The 18,691-nt window shown below is 34.2% G+C and overlaps 1 protein-coding gene across 6 annotated transcripts in view; it reads left to right on the top strand.

Moving 5' to 3' along the window:
* The window catches only part of GKAP1 (G kinase anchoring protein 1), an 81,273-nt gene that overhangs the window by 11,859 nt on the left and 50,723 nt on the right, over positions 1-18,691 (top strand). For all 6 annotated transcript variants that reach the window (XM_025851702.2, XM_073880665.1, XM_025851701.2 and 3 more), the window contains 5 exons: positions 523-775; positions 2,040-2,183; positions 11,591-11,668; positions 15,445-15,568; positions 17,903-17,925. In XM_025851702.2, the coding sequence (XP_025707487.1) occupies positions 566-775; positions 2,040-2,183; positions 11,591-11,668; positions 15,445-15,568; positions 17,903-17,925 (579 nt within the window). In that variant the 5' untranslated portion in view covers positions 523-565. The remainder of the gene's footprint in view (positions 1-522; positions 776-2,039; positions 2,184-11,590; positions 11,669-15,444; positions 15,569-17,902; positions 17,926-18,691) is intronic.

Raw genomic sequence — 18,691 nt, 5'->3', positions numbered from 1 at the left:
AGTAGCAGTCCCCAGAATCAAACTTAAGGCAGTATTTTGTATATGATAACAGTGTTCTTCCTTTTCTACTCCTTTTTTCCCCATCTTGAAAGTTGGAGACTAACATGGAGTTGGACTAAGGGTCTCTGTATGCAGTGAAAAATACTCCTACCACTGCATATTGATTTAGGGTGTTCTCTGTAAATATGTATATATTATAGCAGTATATTTAGAAGAAGAAAATCGTGAATTTTTGAAAACCGTATATGGAAAAATGAATACATTTTATTGGTGGTAGTCTTTGTGAAATCTCAATCTACTTTTTTCTATTTTATATTATACAATTTTATATTGTTTATTCAAGTTAAAAAAGAATGTTATTGCTAGTAGGACTGTGGATATGAGTCCAAATATGACTAAATTCAATGTCAGGAGGAAGTGTGTGTGTGCGTGTGTGTGTGTGTGTGAAAGATTGTTCTAGAATCTAGAACAGATTTTACTGATTATGTTTACTCATCTGCCCCCTCTTCTCCCTCCCCACAGGAATTATTCTTGATAGAAGTATTTTAAAATAGAAATCTTTACAATGGCCTCAGCAGTACTTAGTTCTGTTCCCACTACTGCTTCTCGTTTTGCCCTATTGCAAGTAGATAGTGGCAGTGGATCTGATTCTGAGCCTGGAAAAGGCAAAGGTCGGAATACTGGAAAGTCTCAAGCAAGCAAATCAACTACGAATGAGAAAAAGAGAGAAAAAAGAAGAAAAAAGAAGGAACAGCAACAGAGTGAAGCAAACGAGGTAACAATTATAACCATTTGTGTCTGCTGTCCCACTATAAGCAGAAGTCCAAACCAAGGAGTGTGCAAGGGCCAGGCTCTCTGTGAGACTGTGTGGAACCCTTCCCAGCCTCTTCCTAGCTCCTCGTGGATGTCAGTCCTTGGCATTCCTTGGCCCGTGGCTGTGTCACTTCAGTCTTCGCCTCTGCTGTTACTTGGTTGTTCTTTGTGTATCTCTGTCTTCACCTCTTCTTACAGGGACAACAGTTGTATTGGATTAGGGCCCACTCTCATTCAGTGTAACCGTGTCACAAGGTATCTTGATTACATCTTTGAGATCTTATTTTCCAAATAAGGTCACATTCACAGACACCCGAGGGTTTCAGGCCTATGACATATCTTTTGGGGGATTACAATTCAATCCATAATAACCTCTCACTCTTTTTCTCTCTTGTTTCAGCTACTGCATCTCAGATAATGATGATGTTGGGAGTGGTTTGGCCAGTCCAGTTTTAGCTCATCATGTTACTTTGTGGACTAGGTCCTGTATTTTTAAGGACTAGCGAAGTAGTTGCTAGAGTTGTTTAAGCTACTTTCTCTCACTTATATTTAAACTTTTAAATTTGTAAGCCATTAAACTTTAATCTTTGAATCCCATCATTTTGCTTTTTTAAAAAATTAAGTATAGTTGACAAACATCATATATATTTATCTTAAATTTATAATGTTAATTATAAGAAGAGCACTTTTTAAGTACTCTGCCTCTATTGACTCATTCCTCACAACAATCCTGTAAAGGTTATTGGTAAGGTAAATTGTATTATTATCCCCATTAAAAATTTTTTTCTTTTATTTGAGGGTGATTGACACACAATGTTATGTTAATTTCAGGTGTACAATATAGTGATTCGACAAGTTTATCCATTATGCTATGCTCACCATACAGTGTCATATTAATTTCGGGTGTACAACATAGTCAAAAGCACACTTGTTATCCTATTTTCTACTCCTATAAACTTCATCACTTAAGTAACTGGAATCATTAAAATGATGGTATAATAGAATACAATCCCTTTTCACTTACTAAATTGTTAAAGACCCACCAACATTATCTAAATACTGATGAAATTAATATTTTACAAAGATTAAGAAAAACACAGTGATTCTGAGAGCATAATGAATGGAATAGTATTTAGAAGTATAAAAATATTACTCATTTTTTAAAAAATCATTAGTATTCCAGGATTGGTAGACTGAATTTAATATGCTTTTTGTTTGTTTCATAGCTCAGGAATCTTGCTTTTAAGAAAATTCCCCAGAAATCCTCCCATGCCATTTGTAATGCTCAACATGAGCTTTCATTACCAAACCCAGTGCAGAAGGATTCACGAGAAGAAAATTGGCAAGAGTGGAGGCAAAGAGATGAGCAGGTACAGTTAAGTAAATCAAATTATTTTGCTTTGTATTTCAGTGAATTTATGCATTTTTAAAATGACAGTGCATCTGAATCCATGACACCACTATTCTTAGGAGCATTTTGTCTTGGATTAATTCATACATCTTTGTGCTTTTAATAAGAGGTTCTGTTTTTCATCCACTAGGAAAAGATTGATATATTTATTATTTTGTTAGCTTTGGCCATTCAAAGCAGTTATTTTGTGAGGTTTCAATTCATCTGCCTTTTTACAAATGAGGGAGAGATCAGGAAAGTAGAACAACAGGATTAAATTATTTCAAGTAAAAAAATCAGTATTTGTACGGTCCGAGGTCTCCTGTTAAAAATACTCACAGTTTTGCTTCAAAAAGAAAGACTTTGGAGGGAAACGTTTCCTTTTCAACTTTTTTTTTTTTTAAAGATTTTATGTATGTATTTGAGAGGGAGAGCATGAGCAGGGGAGAGGGGCAGAGGGAGAGGGAGAAGCAGACTCATTGCTGAGCAGGGAGCCTGATGCAGGGCTTGATCCCAGGACCTTGGGATCATGACCTGAGCCGAAGGCAGATGCTTAAGCTAGTGAGCTACCCAGGCGCTCCTCCTTTTCAGCTTTGATGTAAAATAGTTTATGGCATTTGTTAGTTTCTTTAACTTATTTACATGATACCTTGTGCCTCTATTAAATGAGTATCATTAATAATGAAATCAAATAGATAATTTTTAAGACCAATCAGTTTCTTTTGGTGTGTGTGCTGTTCAGGAAAATAACAGACTAAGCCTGGAATGTACTCTAGGAGATGCTGTATGTATGGGAAATGAATAGTAATTTATTTGCTTACCTGTTAAGCTGGCAGTTGATGTGTTAGGAAGAGATATTGTTCTAGCAGATGTTTGGCTTAGTAGAGTGCTATACCTGTCATGCTTCGGTTACCAGTTTTCAAAGAATTAGAGTATACTAAATTGCACTCTTAACACATAAACTATATTAGTTATAACATTTTTGTTAGGATTTTGTAATGCCTTAGGCCCATCATCACAAATGTCAATTATTACACGAGAGCTGTGCACAAATACTGCTTAAAAGATATTTCCAGGCAGTGGTATACTGGTTAAATCATCTTGTGTTAAACCCTCTAGTTTTTAATTTATTTCCTTTTTCCTTCTGCAGCATTCATTATCACAGATTCTTCTGGTTTACAAGTATAAATGTAATGATCTACTGGTTTAGACAGTAATAGAATTGACCACTATCTTCACCAGAGAGAATTTCTCCCAATGACCCAAAGGGTACTGGAAAATTAATAAAGGAAAACTACTCAAATTTGCACCAAAATAAATTTCATGTAATGTGGGAACTTGAGCACAGATACTTGATTGCCCTTCTTACTGCCCCCACTGAATGCTGCCAAAATGACCAGGTAATTATGAAAGGAAATAGTTGACTTGGCCCTGACCCTGTACAAGAATGTTATCCCAGACCCAGGAACTTCGAAGAACTTCTGCTGGATATACTATTGATGGGTCACTCAGAAAACCTGGTATGGTATTTGGAATTCCCACTTGCAGAAAAATAATCAACGTCATGGGAAATAGAGTAGATCCTCGGATAATTACATTGATAAGTGAAGAATAGATGAGGGCAGGGCTTGGAACAGATGGGCAGTAAACCATTTGGAATCTATTTTACTGTATGGTATAACAGATTTTAAAAGTAGGAACCAGGCAGTGACTAAACTAGGCAGAAAGCACATGGTATGGTGGGTGTTCTCCCTGACACAGTAAAGGAACAACATGATGAGAAATTCCAGTATTGAGGGAGACGAGACAAAAAGATGGCTATAGAAAGCTTTTCTGTTATGTGGCTACTTTTTTCAAACACAAAAGAGAAATTTTGCTAAGACAAACTTTCCTACTCCTAAATCACCAAGGTGATAATGTAAGTTTACATCAGCTAAGCCTTAGCATAAAATCTGGGAGCTAGTATTACACAGCAACTTGGTGGACAGTAAAGAAGCATCCAGTCCATCTCTGTGTGAGCAAACACTGGATTTTAGTTGATCTCATGTCAACTGAAGCAGTTTGTGTACAACGAAAGGAAAAGAACATTGTACTTAGTGTTCAAAGTGAAAGCATACTTTTAAAAGATTTATTACAGGAAAAAGAAGTTGATTGTAGACATCACCTGTTTTTTTGCCTTAATGAGAACCAGGGGCTAGAACATAGTGAAAAAGTCAAGGAGATTAATAATGTTATATAATAAGGTGAGGTGGTAGACTGAGATGAAAAAGTGGCCAAGAGAAATTGAAAGGGAGGGAAATGGGTGAAATAAAAAAATTGGGGAAATAAAATCATAGCAGAATTAAAAATTTCATTAGGCTAAAGAATAGACTATACACTGAAGAAAATTGAGTCAGTTGTACGAAGGAAAATTTGAGATATATTTGGCCAACAAAATCAACATGATACAGATTGGAACACAGAACTGAAATCCAACAGAGGCATAATTAGTGTCCCTACAACAAGCAGAATTGAGGCAGTCATTAAAGATAATATTGATATTATTATAATATAATAATTATATTAATATAATATTGAAATTTTCCTAAGCTAAGTAAAGTACTCAAATCTGAACTTGAAAGAACTTAAGCCTTTTTTAAAGACTTTTTTGGGAAAACTTTTAAAAAGTTTTTAATTTTAGAACTTAAGCCTTTTTTAAAGACTTTTTTTGGGAAAACTTTTAAAAAAGTTTTTAATTTTAAGAATGAGAGACAAGAAAATAATACTGTACACACAACACAGACACACACACACAGGAAAACAGTCTACTTTAAATGCCAGAATTGAACACACACCACACACACACACGGGAAAACAGTCTACTTTAAATGCCAGAATTGAACACACACACACACACACACACACACACACACACGGGAAAACAGGCTATTTTAAATGCCAGAATTGAAATGCTACGACCAAGAGTTCCATATGTAGCCAAGGTGTCATTTTTGTGAAGGCTAAAGAAACACATTTCCAGACATGCAAGGGCTAAGGAGGCATACTGCCATTATCCTTTCTGCAAACTTTTCTGAGATATGCTCCTGCCAGTTAAAAGGCAAATCTAAATAAAGAGCACAACAATTGGAAAGCACCAGTGGCAAGCATTGAAGCTAGTTCAGTGCAGGATTAACTCTAAACAGTGATTGTAAATGCTTATTAAAGAGAAACTGACTCACATGAAGAATTTGTCTAAAGTGAAATTCCTGTTTTTGAATACAAAAATTAGGAAGGAAATAGGTTGGTTCATATTGATAACAAGATATATAGTTCCAAGTGTGATTTTTTTTTAATTTAAAGAGAACAATTTATATACAAGACTTTTCATTCTATGAATTTTAAATCAGTTGAAGAAAAAAAATTAAACCTGGTCCATATAAGCAAAAGTTACAAAGTCAAGGAAGATGCAAGGAAGCCTTTGAAATAATGTAAAAAAAAAAAAATAGACATTTCACTTAATAAATAAATATAAATACTTGAATTTACTCATTAAAAGACCCAATAGGGACAAACTTCCTGGACCACATTTTGATCTTAATTCTTATCTTTTCCTTAACATTAAAAACACATCTTTTCCATGTGACATATTGGCCCTGAAAGGGTAGGTTCAGGCTATTCAAGATACTGTGTGTTTTGCTGAGGTATGCTATGAAAGCTGCTAGAAATCGTATAGATAATCTTTAATGCACTATTAGTGTTTTAAGAAATGTTTTAAGAAATCATTTTCCATTTCATAGACTTGCATCTGTCCCAACATGCTTCAGAGTGGAAAGATAGTCTTATATTTCCTATTTCTTTGCAGAGTTGTATGCATCAAAAGGAGGTATTTGCTTCTCATTTGAAATGGGTGAATTTTATGTGATATATGAAATATGTGAATTATATCTCAGTAAAGCTGTTTTTAAAGAAGGATGAATAGGCCATGGCTTTGATTTAATCATATTTATAATTTTTACTACTTTTAATACTGAATTAAGATCAAGAGACATACTGTTCACCAATATCTGTTGCCTGGGAATAAACCTCTGTGTAGATGTTGTTCTCCTTTATTCATGATACATTGATGTTGCTGATTCCAGTGTACCTTTCTGTAAGTCTACATCATGGCTCAAAAAAAATTAACTGAATAGAAAAATTTCTTCTCATTCATTTTTAGTGATAAACCAGTAAAATTTTATTGTGTATTTCTTCCTCTTATTGATTCAAACTCCACACATCACTGGTTTTGCCCAGCCCTGAAGTGAAATATTGGCTAGCATGTGCACAGTGGTAATTATTCTTTTACATTGAATCCCCCAGTGCATCTGATAAAGGTGTTTTGCCAATAGCTTGTTCTGTTTTTGTTTGTGATTGTGATATTTGTATTTAACCTCATGGCTGGTATAATAAGTCACTTGGCAGTTGTTTGACTTGTGCCTGTTTCCCCATAAGGAGTGCAAATTCCTAAGTCCTCTGTATTTTTTGGCTCTTTCTTTAGCAACAAAATTCATCACTTTTGTTCTGGAAAAAGCATTATGTGGTGCTTGTTCTGGAAAGACTCATACAAGTCATTGTGCTTTGAAAGTGAAACAAAAACTATGGTGTCTTCAGGCCATTGGTCTGACCATGTTTCATAGCAGGCAGCTAGGAACAAATAGATTGACTCAATAAATCAAAATTTTAAATGCTCACTATCTTAATTTTCTGCTTAAAATTTTCCTTTTCAGCTGCTTATGTGATATCATACTTATCCTGACACATACAGATTTATGTTCTATAGTCACTGTATTAGAGTTCTGTTCATTTAAAAATTCATGCTGTTTTTATAAGTAGTAGTATTTACAGTTCTGTTTTCATTCCTACTTTTAATCCTTCAGTAAATCATTGAACCATTTTTGTTACTTGGGAGACATAATAAAACATACAACAAAAATGCAGATTTAAAAAATGTAAACAACACTCAGGACGTGAAGATACATTAACTGAAATAAGCTGAATGTGATAATTAGTGTGTATACATAGATCCAATTTTGTAGAACATTGACAGCCTTTAAAATTGTAAATTGTAATGTTCAATAAGACTATTAGAAGATTTTTGGAAAAATAATTTTGCTTTCCAGATTAATGAAAGATAAGTGGTCCACACTCTGATGTTCGTGGAGTTAGAGGACCACAGGGCACTCCTGCAGTTTGTGGTTAAAGAAACAGTTGGCTGCAAGCGTTAGAAGTCTTCAGAATGATGTTCTCTATTGTGTTACAAAATCCTGTTCCCATGATGCCTGTGGGAAATGAGGAGTAACTCTTTATTTGGAATTTGTTTTGCTTGGATGTAAAATGGATAAAATTGTTATGGTACTTAGACTTAAAATTAATTTTTTAAGGTCTAGTTCCAAAAGATTTGCTGGCCTTCCCGTTTTTCATTGGTTCTTCATATTCTTTAACCTGATCATAAGCCCTTGAGCTATAGGTTTGTTTAGGAAAAAAATGATGTTTTACTACTAGATGGGGAGTAGGAGGCAATGAAGGAAGGAAAGGGATCTGAAGTACCCCATCTTGAGCACATGTAAGTATCTTCTTCAGTCCTGTAGGCATTGTAGTGCTTACTGTTTCCTCTTTGTCTTCCTTTTCTCCTCCTCCCATAAATGATGAGGAATTCTCAATTTGCAGACTTAATAGAAGATACTTTTAAAAATCATGATGGTTTTGCATTTTCTTGCCTGGTACCTGTCTTTTAAGCTCATACTGCCCCCCAGTTCTGCCTGTACATGTACTGATGAGTTAGGTTGACAACTATACTTATAGTAGTCTTATGATTAATGCTGTAAGATATGTTTAGATAATGTAGAATCATGTTTTTTTTCTGTTTCTTATTGTTTTAGTCTTGTGCTACCTTTCTCCCTGTTATCTAGGTTGAAAAATCTTATCTTTGATTCATTCTTCTTTCATATTTCATATTCAGTCAGTGTTCCAAAACTTGGTCATTCTTTTCCAAGATACAGCCTTCTTTATTTTCTGCACTTTTATGTTCTGGTTCAGGTTTCTATATGCTGAGATTACAGATGTTTAGCCAAACACATTGATTCTAAGCCTTCATTTTTCTGATGTTCCAGTTTATTTCTTTAAAATTACCTTCATCGTCAATTCTCTTTCATCTGTCCTGAGTCCCTAATTTTTAGGGAGTGCCGGGAATCTAATTCTTCCCTACCTAAGCAACCTCATTTTCCACTATTCTCCAACGTAGAGGAGGGGGGAATTCCTATTTACTGTGTGTGAGTCTTGTGCCAGGTAGGCACTGGGTTAGGGACTTTACAAGTATTAGTAGCTTTAAATCTTTAAAACTACCCTGTAAGGTAGGTATTTCTATTTCCTTTTTGTATATGAAGAAACTCAAATTTATAGAAGTCATGTAATTTGCCCAAGGTCAGTTAGCATACATGGGATCGGAATTTAAATTATCCACCAATGTGATCTCCCAAAGCCTGGGTTTTGTCTACATCTCTCTTGTATTGAATTCACACTTTATCAAGTATCCCCTTTCTTTGATGTATCCCATAATACATCTATTTTTAATATCATATCTTTGTTCACTTGGCTCTTTCCTCCTGAAATTCTTCTATTCCTTTTTCTCTCTCTCTAAGTTATATCTACCATTTAAAGACAAACTTAAATTAATGTCTTTTCTGTATGTTTCTCTGAATTTTATTTGTTATGTATGTTTTTTTCCTCCACTTTTGTAGCACTTTCAATGTCTTATTATATTTATTGTACTTCATATGTGTTAGTGTTCTGTTGGGGACAGAAGAGAAATTCTTTGAGGGCAAAAGCCAAATATATGCTGCTGCTTTAAAGCCCTACAGGCAAAGCACATAGAAGGTTGTCTATTATCTTATTGGCTGATTGATCATATGGACATTTTGGGAAAATTTGTTCTAGTTTTTAAAGTTTTAAATTGAAACAGATCATTTTTGCCTACTTGTATTTCCTTGTATACCAGTTTGTGTTAAAAATTAAAAGCTCTGAGCTGCTGCATTTAGAATCAAATGCTAAGGTGACCCATGTTTTTCACTTTAAAAGTGCCATTTCATTCAGTTTTTATCATGCTAATAGAATCAGCTACTTTAATATTTAAGTTCTTGAGTTAGTAAGAAAAAGAATAATGATATCTTCCAAGACTCCCAATTCTCTAACCTGTTCTCCTACTAACTTATTTTTGGAATATCGGTCAGAATATATAACATATTGGAAATAATATTAAATGCCATTTCTATAAATATATGTCATTAATATGGATTAAAAATTTAGTGGTAAATTGAACCAGCTTTGATCAGAATAAACTTAAGTACTTTTGTTACTTTTTCTGTGTTGAGATGACTTCTTGACTTTACTTATAAAGAAATATTTAATACTCAGTTTGCTTTGAGTTTCAGTGAAGAAATTAACGTAAACTTTATTCTTTTTAAGATTTATTTATTTATTTATTTTAGAGAGAGAGAGTGTGTGCAGGGGTGGGGGAAGGAGCAGAGGGAGAGGGAGTCCCAAGCAGACTCTGCATTGAATGTGGAGTCTGACGCGGGACCCAATGCCATGACCCTGACTGAGATCACAGCCTGAGCTGAAACGAAGAGTCTGACGCTCAACTGACTGCACCACCCATGCGCCCGATGTAAACTTTTTGTGTAATTGTTTTTGAATATCCCTTTGTATTATAAATATTTGAAAGGTTATTACTTTTTCCTGATTATTACTAATTTGGATTAATTCTTCAGTTTGTTTTAGTTTTATAGAAATATGTAGAATTTACTCTGGGTTTAACCATATTTTCTAGTGTATATACCTTTACTTACCATTTTAATTCTAATAGCATTTTTCTCTGAGTTAGATTAATTTTTCTTCTGTGATAAACCTAATCTTTTCCCCCTTCTTTTTGTTGTCTTAGTGTAGATTTAGATGAGGTGCTTTCAAAGGGATAACTTGGTTAGGAATAAAAGCTTTAGTTCATGGTGTCCAGTGTTAACATTTTTCTAATTTTTAAGTTATCCCTTGGATATAAGTCCTTTTTGGAGTCGGTTTCTGTTTTAATTTAGATGTTTTGTCATTAAGCAATAGAAATAATTCTAATTACCATTGGCAAAAGTCATTTGTTGAAAGGATTCACAGATTTGAATTAAGAACTAAACAAGTGTGCCTTGGGGGAGATGGAAACTAAGAATTCTGGAGTGCTTAGAGACGTGAATCGGTATAACTGGTATGCTCACTTATAGAGGCTGTTGTGTCAGATGATCAAACCCCACTTGATTTGTGTTGGTTCTCAAAGTTTAATTCCTAGGACATCAAAAAAGAGTTGAATTCCTTGCCACCACCCTGTCGCCAATGATGGTAGCTCGGATGTTTGTGTGGGTTTGGTGATGGGTGGTATATAGGGTTATGTGATTGACTGTCCTACTAGAATCACAGGACATTGGAGTGAAGTATAGCTATTCACAGGAATAAAGGAAGGGATTCTGGACAAACACTAGAGATGTCCACTAAATTTGTGCCTTTATTATCTAGTCCACATAAGTTGACACATCCATGTACACAAATCCAGGAAGTTTACTCCTGTCATGTTGCAGTTCTCCTGTATTCAGCTGCAGACATAACCTTATCTCCAGGGGTGGAAACCAAAGTCTCATTCACCTACCATAGCAATTCTCTCTGCTAATTTTGGAGAATAATTTGATTAGAGGGTAGTAGGAGCTAGATTGTAGGTAAGAAGAAGTTAAGATGATATTGAGTGGTGGGAAAGAGGAACCAAAAGATATAGATCACAAATTAAAGAATTATTTTTTTATAGTATTAGATGACCTTAAAGGTAAGACAACCAAATAAAAGGATGGAGGTAAAAAGGTGCTCTATAAATAATTATTCTGAACATCAGAGATATACCAGAACATTTGGTCACCTTATTTAACGTTTCTGTACCTGTGGATTACTTTATATTAGGGAATGGTATGTTTTATAATGTTTATTGAGTTATTTTTCAGTCTTACATTTTTGAGTAGTAATCACTATTACAATTTTCTGTGTCTTAAACTGGATACCATCATTGACCTCTAATACAGTGTCAATTTCTTTGTAAAATTTCTCTTACTAAAGAAAAATTATGTGATGTACAATATATAATTGACAGTGAATAGGGAAATATAAACCTCAAAATTGGGAGTTTGCTTTGGTATCTTCTGTAAAATACAGGGTTCTCTACTTTGGCATGGATAGATATATTTGGAGAACCCAGATTGTTTTTTAATGTATTTGTTTTCCTTTCCTGTATATATTGTCATGATTGTTTAGTTAGTGTGGCATAATTATGAAACTTTCTTTTTGTTTTAGCTGACATCTGAAATGTTTGAAGCAGATCTTGAGAAGGCATTGTTGCTAAGTAAATTAGAATATGAAGAACACAAAAAGGTATTTACACATTTATTGATTTAGATATTTTAGAAGTTTAAGTGGTCAGAGGTTAGGACCAACCTTCCTGAAGTTTGTATAAAAGTTCTCCATTAAAGCTTGTCCTAAAAATTCACCATTGTAACAAAATATTATGAGGTTTGGTTTTTTTTTTTTAAAGATTTTATTTATTTATTTGACAGAGACAGTGGGAGAGGGAACACAAGCAGGGGGAGTGGGGAGGGAGAAGCAGGCTTCCCGCAGAGCAGGGAGCCCGATGCGGGTCTCGATCCCAGGACCCTGGGATCATGACCTGAGCCAAAGGCAGACGCTTAATGACTGAGCCACCCAGGCGCCCCTATAATGAGGTTTTTTTAAAAATAATTTTTTAAAAGATTTATTTATTTGAGAAAGAGCAGGGGTGGGGAGGAGGAGCAGAGGGAGAGAGAGTCCCAAGCAAACTCTATGCTGAGCACAGAGCCCAAATTGGGGCTCGATCCCATGACCCCAAGACCATGACCCGTGTGGAAACCAAGAGTTAGATGCTCAACTGACTGTGCCACCCAGGTTACAAAGTTTTTATAATAAGATTACTCCCTAGGTTTTGAGAGGCAACAGACTGAACTTTGGTGATTTGGAATGTTTCCTTAAGAAATTAGTCTACCCAAGATGAAGGGAGGAGAGGAAATGAAATTAATAGCAGATGATTTATTTTAACTCATTTTGTTTTATTTTTTTAAGATTTTATTTATTTGAGAAAGAGAGAGAATGAGAGAGAGAGAGCATGAGAGGGGGGAGGGTCAGAGGGAGAAGCAGACTCCCCGCCGAGCAGGGAGCCCGATGTGGGACTCGATCCCTGGACTCCAGGATCATGACCTGAGCCGAAGGCAATCACTCAACCAATTGAGCCACCCAGGTGCCCTATTTTAACTTATTTTAAATAAACACAGGAAATAAGTAGATTTAAAAATTTAAATAAGTATGAGTACAGGGACTCTCTGTTGGAGATATATAACAATTAAATGTGAGGCAATTTCTGATGTTTTGGCCTTGTGAACTCTGAATTTTATCTGAACTGTGATATTGGGTTATGTGCTGAAGTGCATTGTACAGCTTGAAACTATAGGAACACTTAGGTAAAAGGTAGTGTTGGCTTCTAGTTTCTATATTTAAATTGAGCATTTATTATTTTTATATGATTTGATATTTTAATCCTTTACATGCATTGGAAATTTTTTTGGTCTGTAAAATGTATTCAGTTTGTGATTGTATTTGATCATAAATGACCCTGGTCATGCTTAAGGGCTTTTAGACTATGTCATTGTACCCTAGCTCCTTCACTAAAGATGAAGGGAAGAGAGGAATTAAAATCTAGAGCAGATGATTTTGCTTTTTACTTGTAGTTCAAGGGAAAAGGAAGAAAGACTTCGTACATTATATGTTAGTTTCATTTTCCATGTCCCTAGTCTGATTATCCTGAATAATCAAGAATAACTATGATCCTTATTGTTAGTTGCCCATTTAAATACAAAGCTGACAATTAGAAAAATGAACACAGCTAGCTTTCCTATTATTTAATTATTTAAATGGACTTTCAAGTTACACTGGAAAAGTGTAAAAAAAAGTTCTCCTGACTTGCTTACTTCAGAGATAAAATTTATCAAATAGAATATTATCATATAATAATAATTTATTGTGAGATACATGTCTAGATTCTAAAGCTAAAAGAACTAGCTATATATTTAGAGGAGGAGTAGAGTAGATAGTGCTGATAAAATATCATGCTCCCAGCCAGTTTTCTTGGCACGGCTGTAGGCCTGCTACCCAAAAGCATTGGTTCTGTCAGACAATAAAGACTTTCAGAGAAGGGAGGAACTCCTGTTTTATGCAATGGTTGGTTTGATGTGATTGCATTAATGTTGTCATTGAGTTTTAAGTCAATATTCTAATAAAATAACTAATTATTTTATTGTAAGAGTTTTTTTAGGAACTAAAGTTTGGGATGGCATTTTTTCTTTTTTTTTTTTTTAAGATTTATTTATTTTAGAGAGAGAGTGTGTGCATGGAGGGGAGGGGCAGAGGGAAAGAATCTCAAGCACACTCTCCACTGAGTGTACAGCCCAATGTGGGGCTCGATCTCACAACCCTGAAATCATGATCTGAGTCAAAATCAAGAGCTGGATTCTTAACTGACTGAGCCACCCAGGCGCCCTTGGGGTGGCATTTTCTATTCTGTTCTATTACTCATTTGCCAAATATTTTTTTGAATAGCCAAAATATGCAAGTCACATAATAGAAAGATAAAGATATGGTCCCAGTCCTTGAGTGTAGTGGAGGGAGACATACATATAATTACTGTGTATAGCATTGAGAGATGAATGTTCTCAGTGCAATGGGAATTCAGAAATATGGAAGAATTTTTTTGCCTTTGATGGGGATGGATTTTAGGAAAGAATTCTCAAAGAGGAGTCTTACTAGGTGTATTAAAAGGTCACAGTGTAGGCCAGAGAAAGTAGGGATTGTCAGGGAAGGAGTGGCAAATGTACAGGATATGTGCATGTGAAAGGGTTTGGTGTCTTTGATTTGGAGTTGCTAAAGATACTTTCTGAAGGACAGGATATAAAGAATCTCATGCCCCAGGCTAAGGAGATTGGGCTTTATAAATCTCTTGGCAGAGAACTATTGAATATTTTTAACTTTTAGATTGATTTCACGTTTTCATTTTAGAAACTCATGCTATAGCCGTGTAGAAGATGGATTGAGGGGCTAAAATTAGAGGGTGTTGCAGTGTCCAGCCAAAGAAGATAAGGAAATGACAGAAGGTCTGAAGAGAACAGATATAAGGAGATAAACTCAACAAGACCTTGTGACTAATTTGTATATAAAGTCTGTAGGAAGAGCAGACAGAGGTGAGGCAGGTTTCTAGTCTGCATAGTTGTGTGGGTGATGGTGGCATTAAACAAGGTCCTCACTGGAGGATCCAGTAGGGAAGGCAGGGTGAACATATTTAGTTTGGCGATGCTTACTGAACAGTCCAGTGCGTTGTTTGTACATACAAAAATCATCAGTGTATAGGTAGAACTTTAAACTTTGAGGAACAATGGGTATAAAGCAAAAGAATAGCTTAAGAATGGAATAATGGTGAGAAGAGTTTGGAAATGAGAAGCCAGTGAAGGAGACTAAAGAGTAGTCAGAGTATTGAGAAAACCAAGAGGTGTTTGAAAAAATAGTGTCTTTGGATATGGCATTGTGGGGATGGTTGACCTTAATTATAGTGGCAGAGAACAGGAGAAGCCAGATTTGGCAGAGGTGGTGAGAAAGGAAATTGACTATAGATGATTGTCTTAAGTTTGATCCCGAAATAAAGAAGAGGTGGCAACTAGGAGAGGTTATAAACCACAATGTTTAAGAGGCAAGAGATTGAGTATATAAATAAAAAACAGCTATCCTGGGGTGCCTAGGTGGCTCTGTCAGTTAAGTGTCCAACTCTTGATTTCAGCTCAGGTCATGGTCTCAGGGTCATGAGATCCAGCCCTGTGTTGGGCTCTTGTTGAGAGTGGAGCCTGCTTAAGATCCCCTCTCTCCCTTTCCTTTTGCCCCTCCCCACCTGTGTGTGTGCTTTCTCTCTTAAAAAAAAAAGAGCTATCCTTTTATACAATTTGGCTAGCTTCAAGTATTGATTTCTTTTTGTTTGCAGTTTACCTTCAAAAAATAAAATTCTAATATATTATCTATAACAGTATGTTGATTTTTTACCAGTGTAAATCAAGCTTAATTTTTGTGGTAATTCTTTTTAGGAGTATGAAAATGCTGAAAATGCTTTAACTCAGTCAAAGGTTATGAATAAAAAAGATAAAAGAAAGAATCATCAGGGAAAAGACAAACCTCTCACAGTATCACTAAAAGATTTTCAATCTGAAGGTAATGTATGTACGAAATCTATTATGCTAGAGAGACTATTTTAAGTCTTTATATACTTAAGTTTTAAGTTCCTTGCTAATTTTTAAAATAAGTAAAAATTGTTTTGTTAATGTGTTACTGAGATTGTGAAAAATGTAGACCTGTTTGGAAAGAAACAATTTGGAGGGTAGTTTAAAAGTAGTCATTAAATCCCCATAAAAGTTCAGTACAAATACATCTTTTTGTATCTGAATCTGTCCATTTTCTAAAACTCACTGAAAATAAAAATTGTATTTGTAGTTTTTGAGTCATCTTAAAACATGATTATTGTCCTTATACATAAAGTGAATGGATTTGCACTAGATCAGGAATAATGTATTTTCAGATTTCACCCATTATTGGTCAACCTCTTCAAATTATCTGGAACTACACCTTAGAAAATTAAAATACAAATTTTTAGAGTGAGACTTATTACCAGAAAACTGTATAATATCATTTGTATTTTTTTATTGAACAGAGAAGACAAGGAAACTACACCATTCACCAAACTTTTGAAGACTACATTGTTTTTGATGTGGGGAATCATGAATACCCTAAGTCTATACTGTAAAATATGGTAGCCACTATTCCTGTGTGGCAATTTAAATATAAACTGATTAAAATGAACTAAAATAAAAAAATTCGTTAGTTGCATTAGCCACATTTCAAATACTCAGTAACTACATGTGACTAGTAGCTTCCACATTAGATACCACAGGTATGGAACATGACTATCATTACAGAAAATTTTTTTGGACAGCATTGTGCTTATGCCAGTCAGAATAGTTGCTGACAAATGAACAGTTGTTTGTTCATTGAGAGTGATCTGTTTGATTCATATGAATTAATATATTGGGCATTTGTTCTGTGAGGATTAATACTACAGCAATAATCTAAAAAAAAACACAATGAAATACTTTACTGTTTTCGGAAGCAAGACTATTTGTGAAATCAGGAATAAATTTAGAGCATTATATTGCTTTGGTTTAAGGATCAGGATGGTTTTTCCTATAGTCTTCCTCTCTTACTAAGTTTCTAATTTGAGGTTAAAAGAACAGATGTATGTTAGTGTTTTCAATTTTGGCAAGAAAGATTTTATATAAAATATATTTCATTAAAAACTAGGCAGAAACATGAAAAGAATGCTTTTTAAAACTTCTTTATTTTTCATATGTTTGATTATAAGTACTATGTAAATTTATTAGACGGATTAAGAAAGACATCAATATGGTACTGTTAAAGGGAAGGTAGATGACTATTTCAAGATATGATTAAAGCAGTCATGATTCTTTCTCAGGTTCTGGCATCACATTGTATGCTAGACACTAGAAGAATGGCTGTGATGTTAGAAATAAATAGGAAATTAGGAATAATTAAGATTTTGTAGCTTGAGCTGAAACTTGTGATTTTGACATTTATTATACTTACAGACCCTTTTCTGATCAACAGATGCTTTAGAGAGCTGGACCAGCTTTTAAATTCTCAGTCATATGATTGCTATTCTATTAAATTATTGTTAGTCTTTGAGAATAGAAATTTTCTTCTATGCACAAGAAGCAATGTTAAATATTAGATATCCCAGTCATCTCTAATTTAAATAAGAACACTCACTGCCTCTATGTACTTTAGTTTCAATCTTGTATCTGTATGAATTTCCTTATGTCTTCCTTTTCCTCATTCTGTAATCACTTTCCAGAAATGCTGTGTTGTTACTAAGTCAATGATTTGCTTAATCTGGATATATTTCTTATTGCCTTCTTTCTTTTATTCATTTTGTAAATATACATCAATTTTTAAGATTTCTCATAGTATTATCAAATCACTATGATGTATATTTTTAAAATAAAGAAACTAAGGGGTTTAAAGGACACAAATTACTATTCTGCTTTTTATTTTTTTCCACAAAGGCAGTGTTCTGTACAATTTTGCAGTTATAGTACCCTGTGATTTGATTTTAGACATTCTTGCTCCCTTTTTTGTCCCCCCCAAATTGTGTGAAACCAAAGACCTAGTTCAAATGTTTAAAATTTAATAATACCCTGTGGTATGGGTGGCATTTACTGGGATATAAGATATAGCCCCTAAGCAGAGCAAATTAGTAATTATATGTTGAAATTTAACATCTTATACCTAGAGAGGGAAGTCTGATATCTTAGATAACCCCCAAATGACTTCTGTAACTCTTATTATAATTTTAAAATTCTCCTCAATTACTTTAAATATTTTTACATATTGGGTATAATAATTATTAATACTAATAAAATATTAATATTGTTAATTTTTTCAATGAATTTTCATCATTTTTTTCATTTACAGATCACATTAGTAAAAAGACTGAGGTAAGTGTTATTGTAACCATCTTTATTCTAGAAAACACTTATTCTTAAATAATACTTCACTGTTTGGCAGTAAGTCTTTTTTGAGACCTAGCCATTTAAAGGACAACGCATAGATTTGTTGTGAATGAATTTAGTCCTGTCGATCTGGCTATTATAAGGATATAAAATATATTGCAGAGGAATAAAAATACCATTTGCATGAAGGAAATATGAAGGAAGTATATTATTTGGCTTTAGTATCCTCATTTAGTATCCTAACCCACACCAAAGATTTACCACATGTAAGCTTAAAATTTTAGGGAAAAGTGGTGTAACACTCCAGTCTTTACTAAAAATATCCTGATATCCTGAAACAAAGTCTCAAGATATTTTGGAATTATGGAAGGTTTGAGATAAGATGTGATTCTATAGTTTATAGCTATCGATCATATACTACTCTTAACATTCACCATTAGAGGGTAGTGCTCCCTACACATAACTTCCTAGGGCTATTGATAACTTTGTTTTTTTAAGACTCCAGTACCAGACTCTACAAATCTTTTAGAATTGGGAGGTACTACTATAAAATATCTTCTAGTATTGAAGAAGGTACTAATAAAATGTTAGGAGTTATTTTGACTACTAATTTGAAAGTTTCACTATTATGTATATATTCTTGTTAGTAATTCCATCAGTTGATTTTTTGAATGGTCAGAGATGTTCCTTGTTTTCACTTTGTAATACCTATATGGTTTTTTACCAGTTTTGATGTTGTTTCAAGTATTTG

Source organism: Callorhinus ursinus, unplaced genomic scaffold (genome assembly GCF_003265705.2).
Source record: "Callorhinus ursinus isolate GAN/ISIS: 27379988/994484 unplaced genomic scaffold, GSC_fseal_2.0 scaffold39, whole genome shotgun sequence".
Classification (NCBI taxonomy): Eukaryota; Metazoa; Chordata; class Mammalia; order Carnivora; family Otariidae; genus Callorhinus; species Callorhinus ursinus.
Note: the sequence above shows the minus strand (reverse complement) of the source record. Positions and strands in the feature narration are given on the sequence as shown.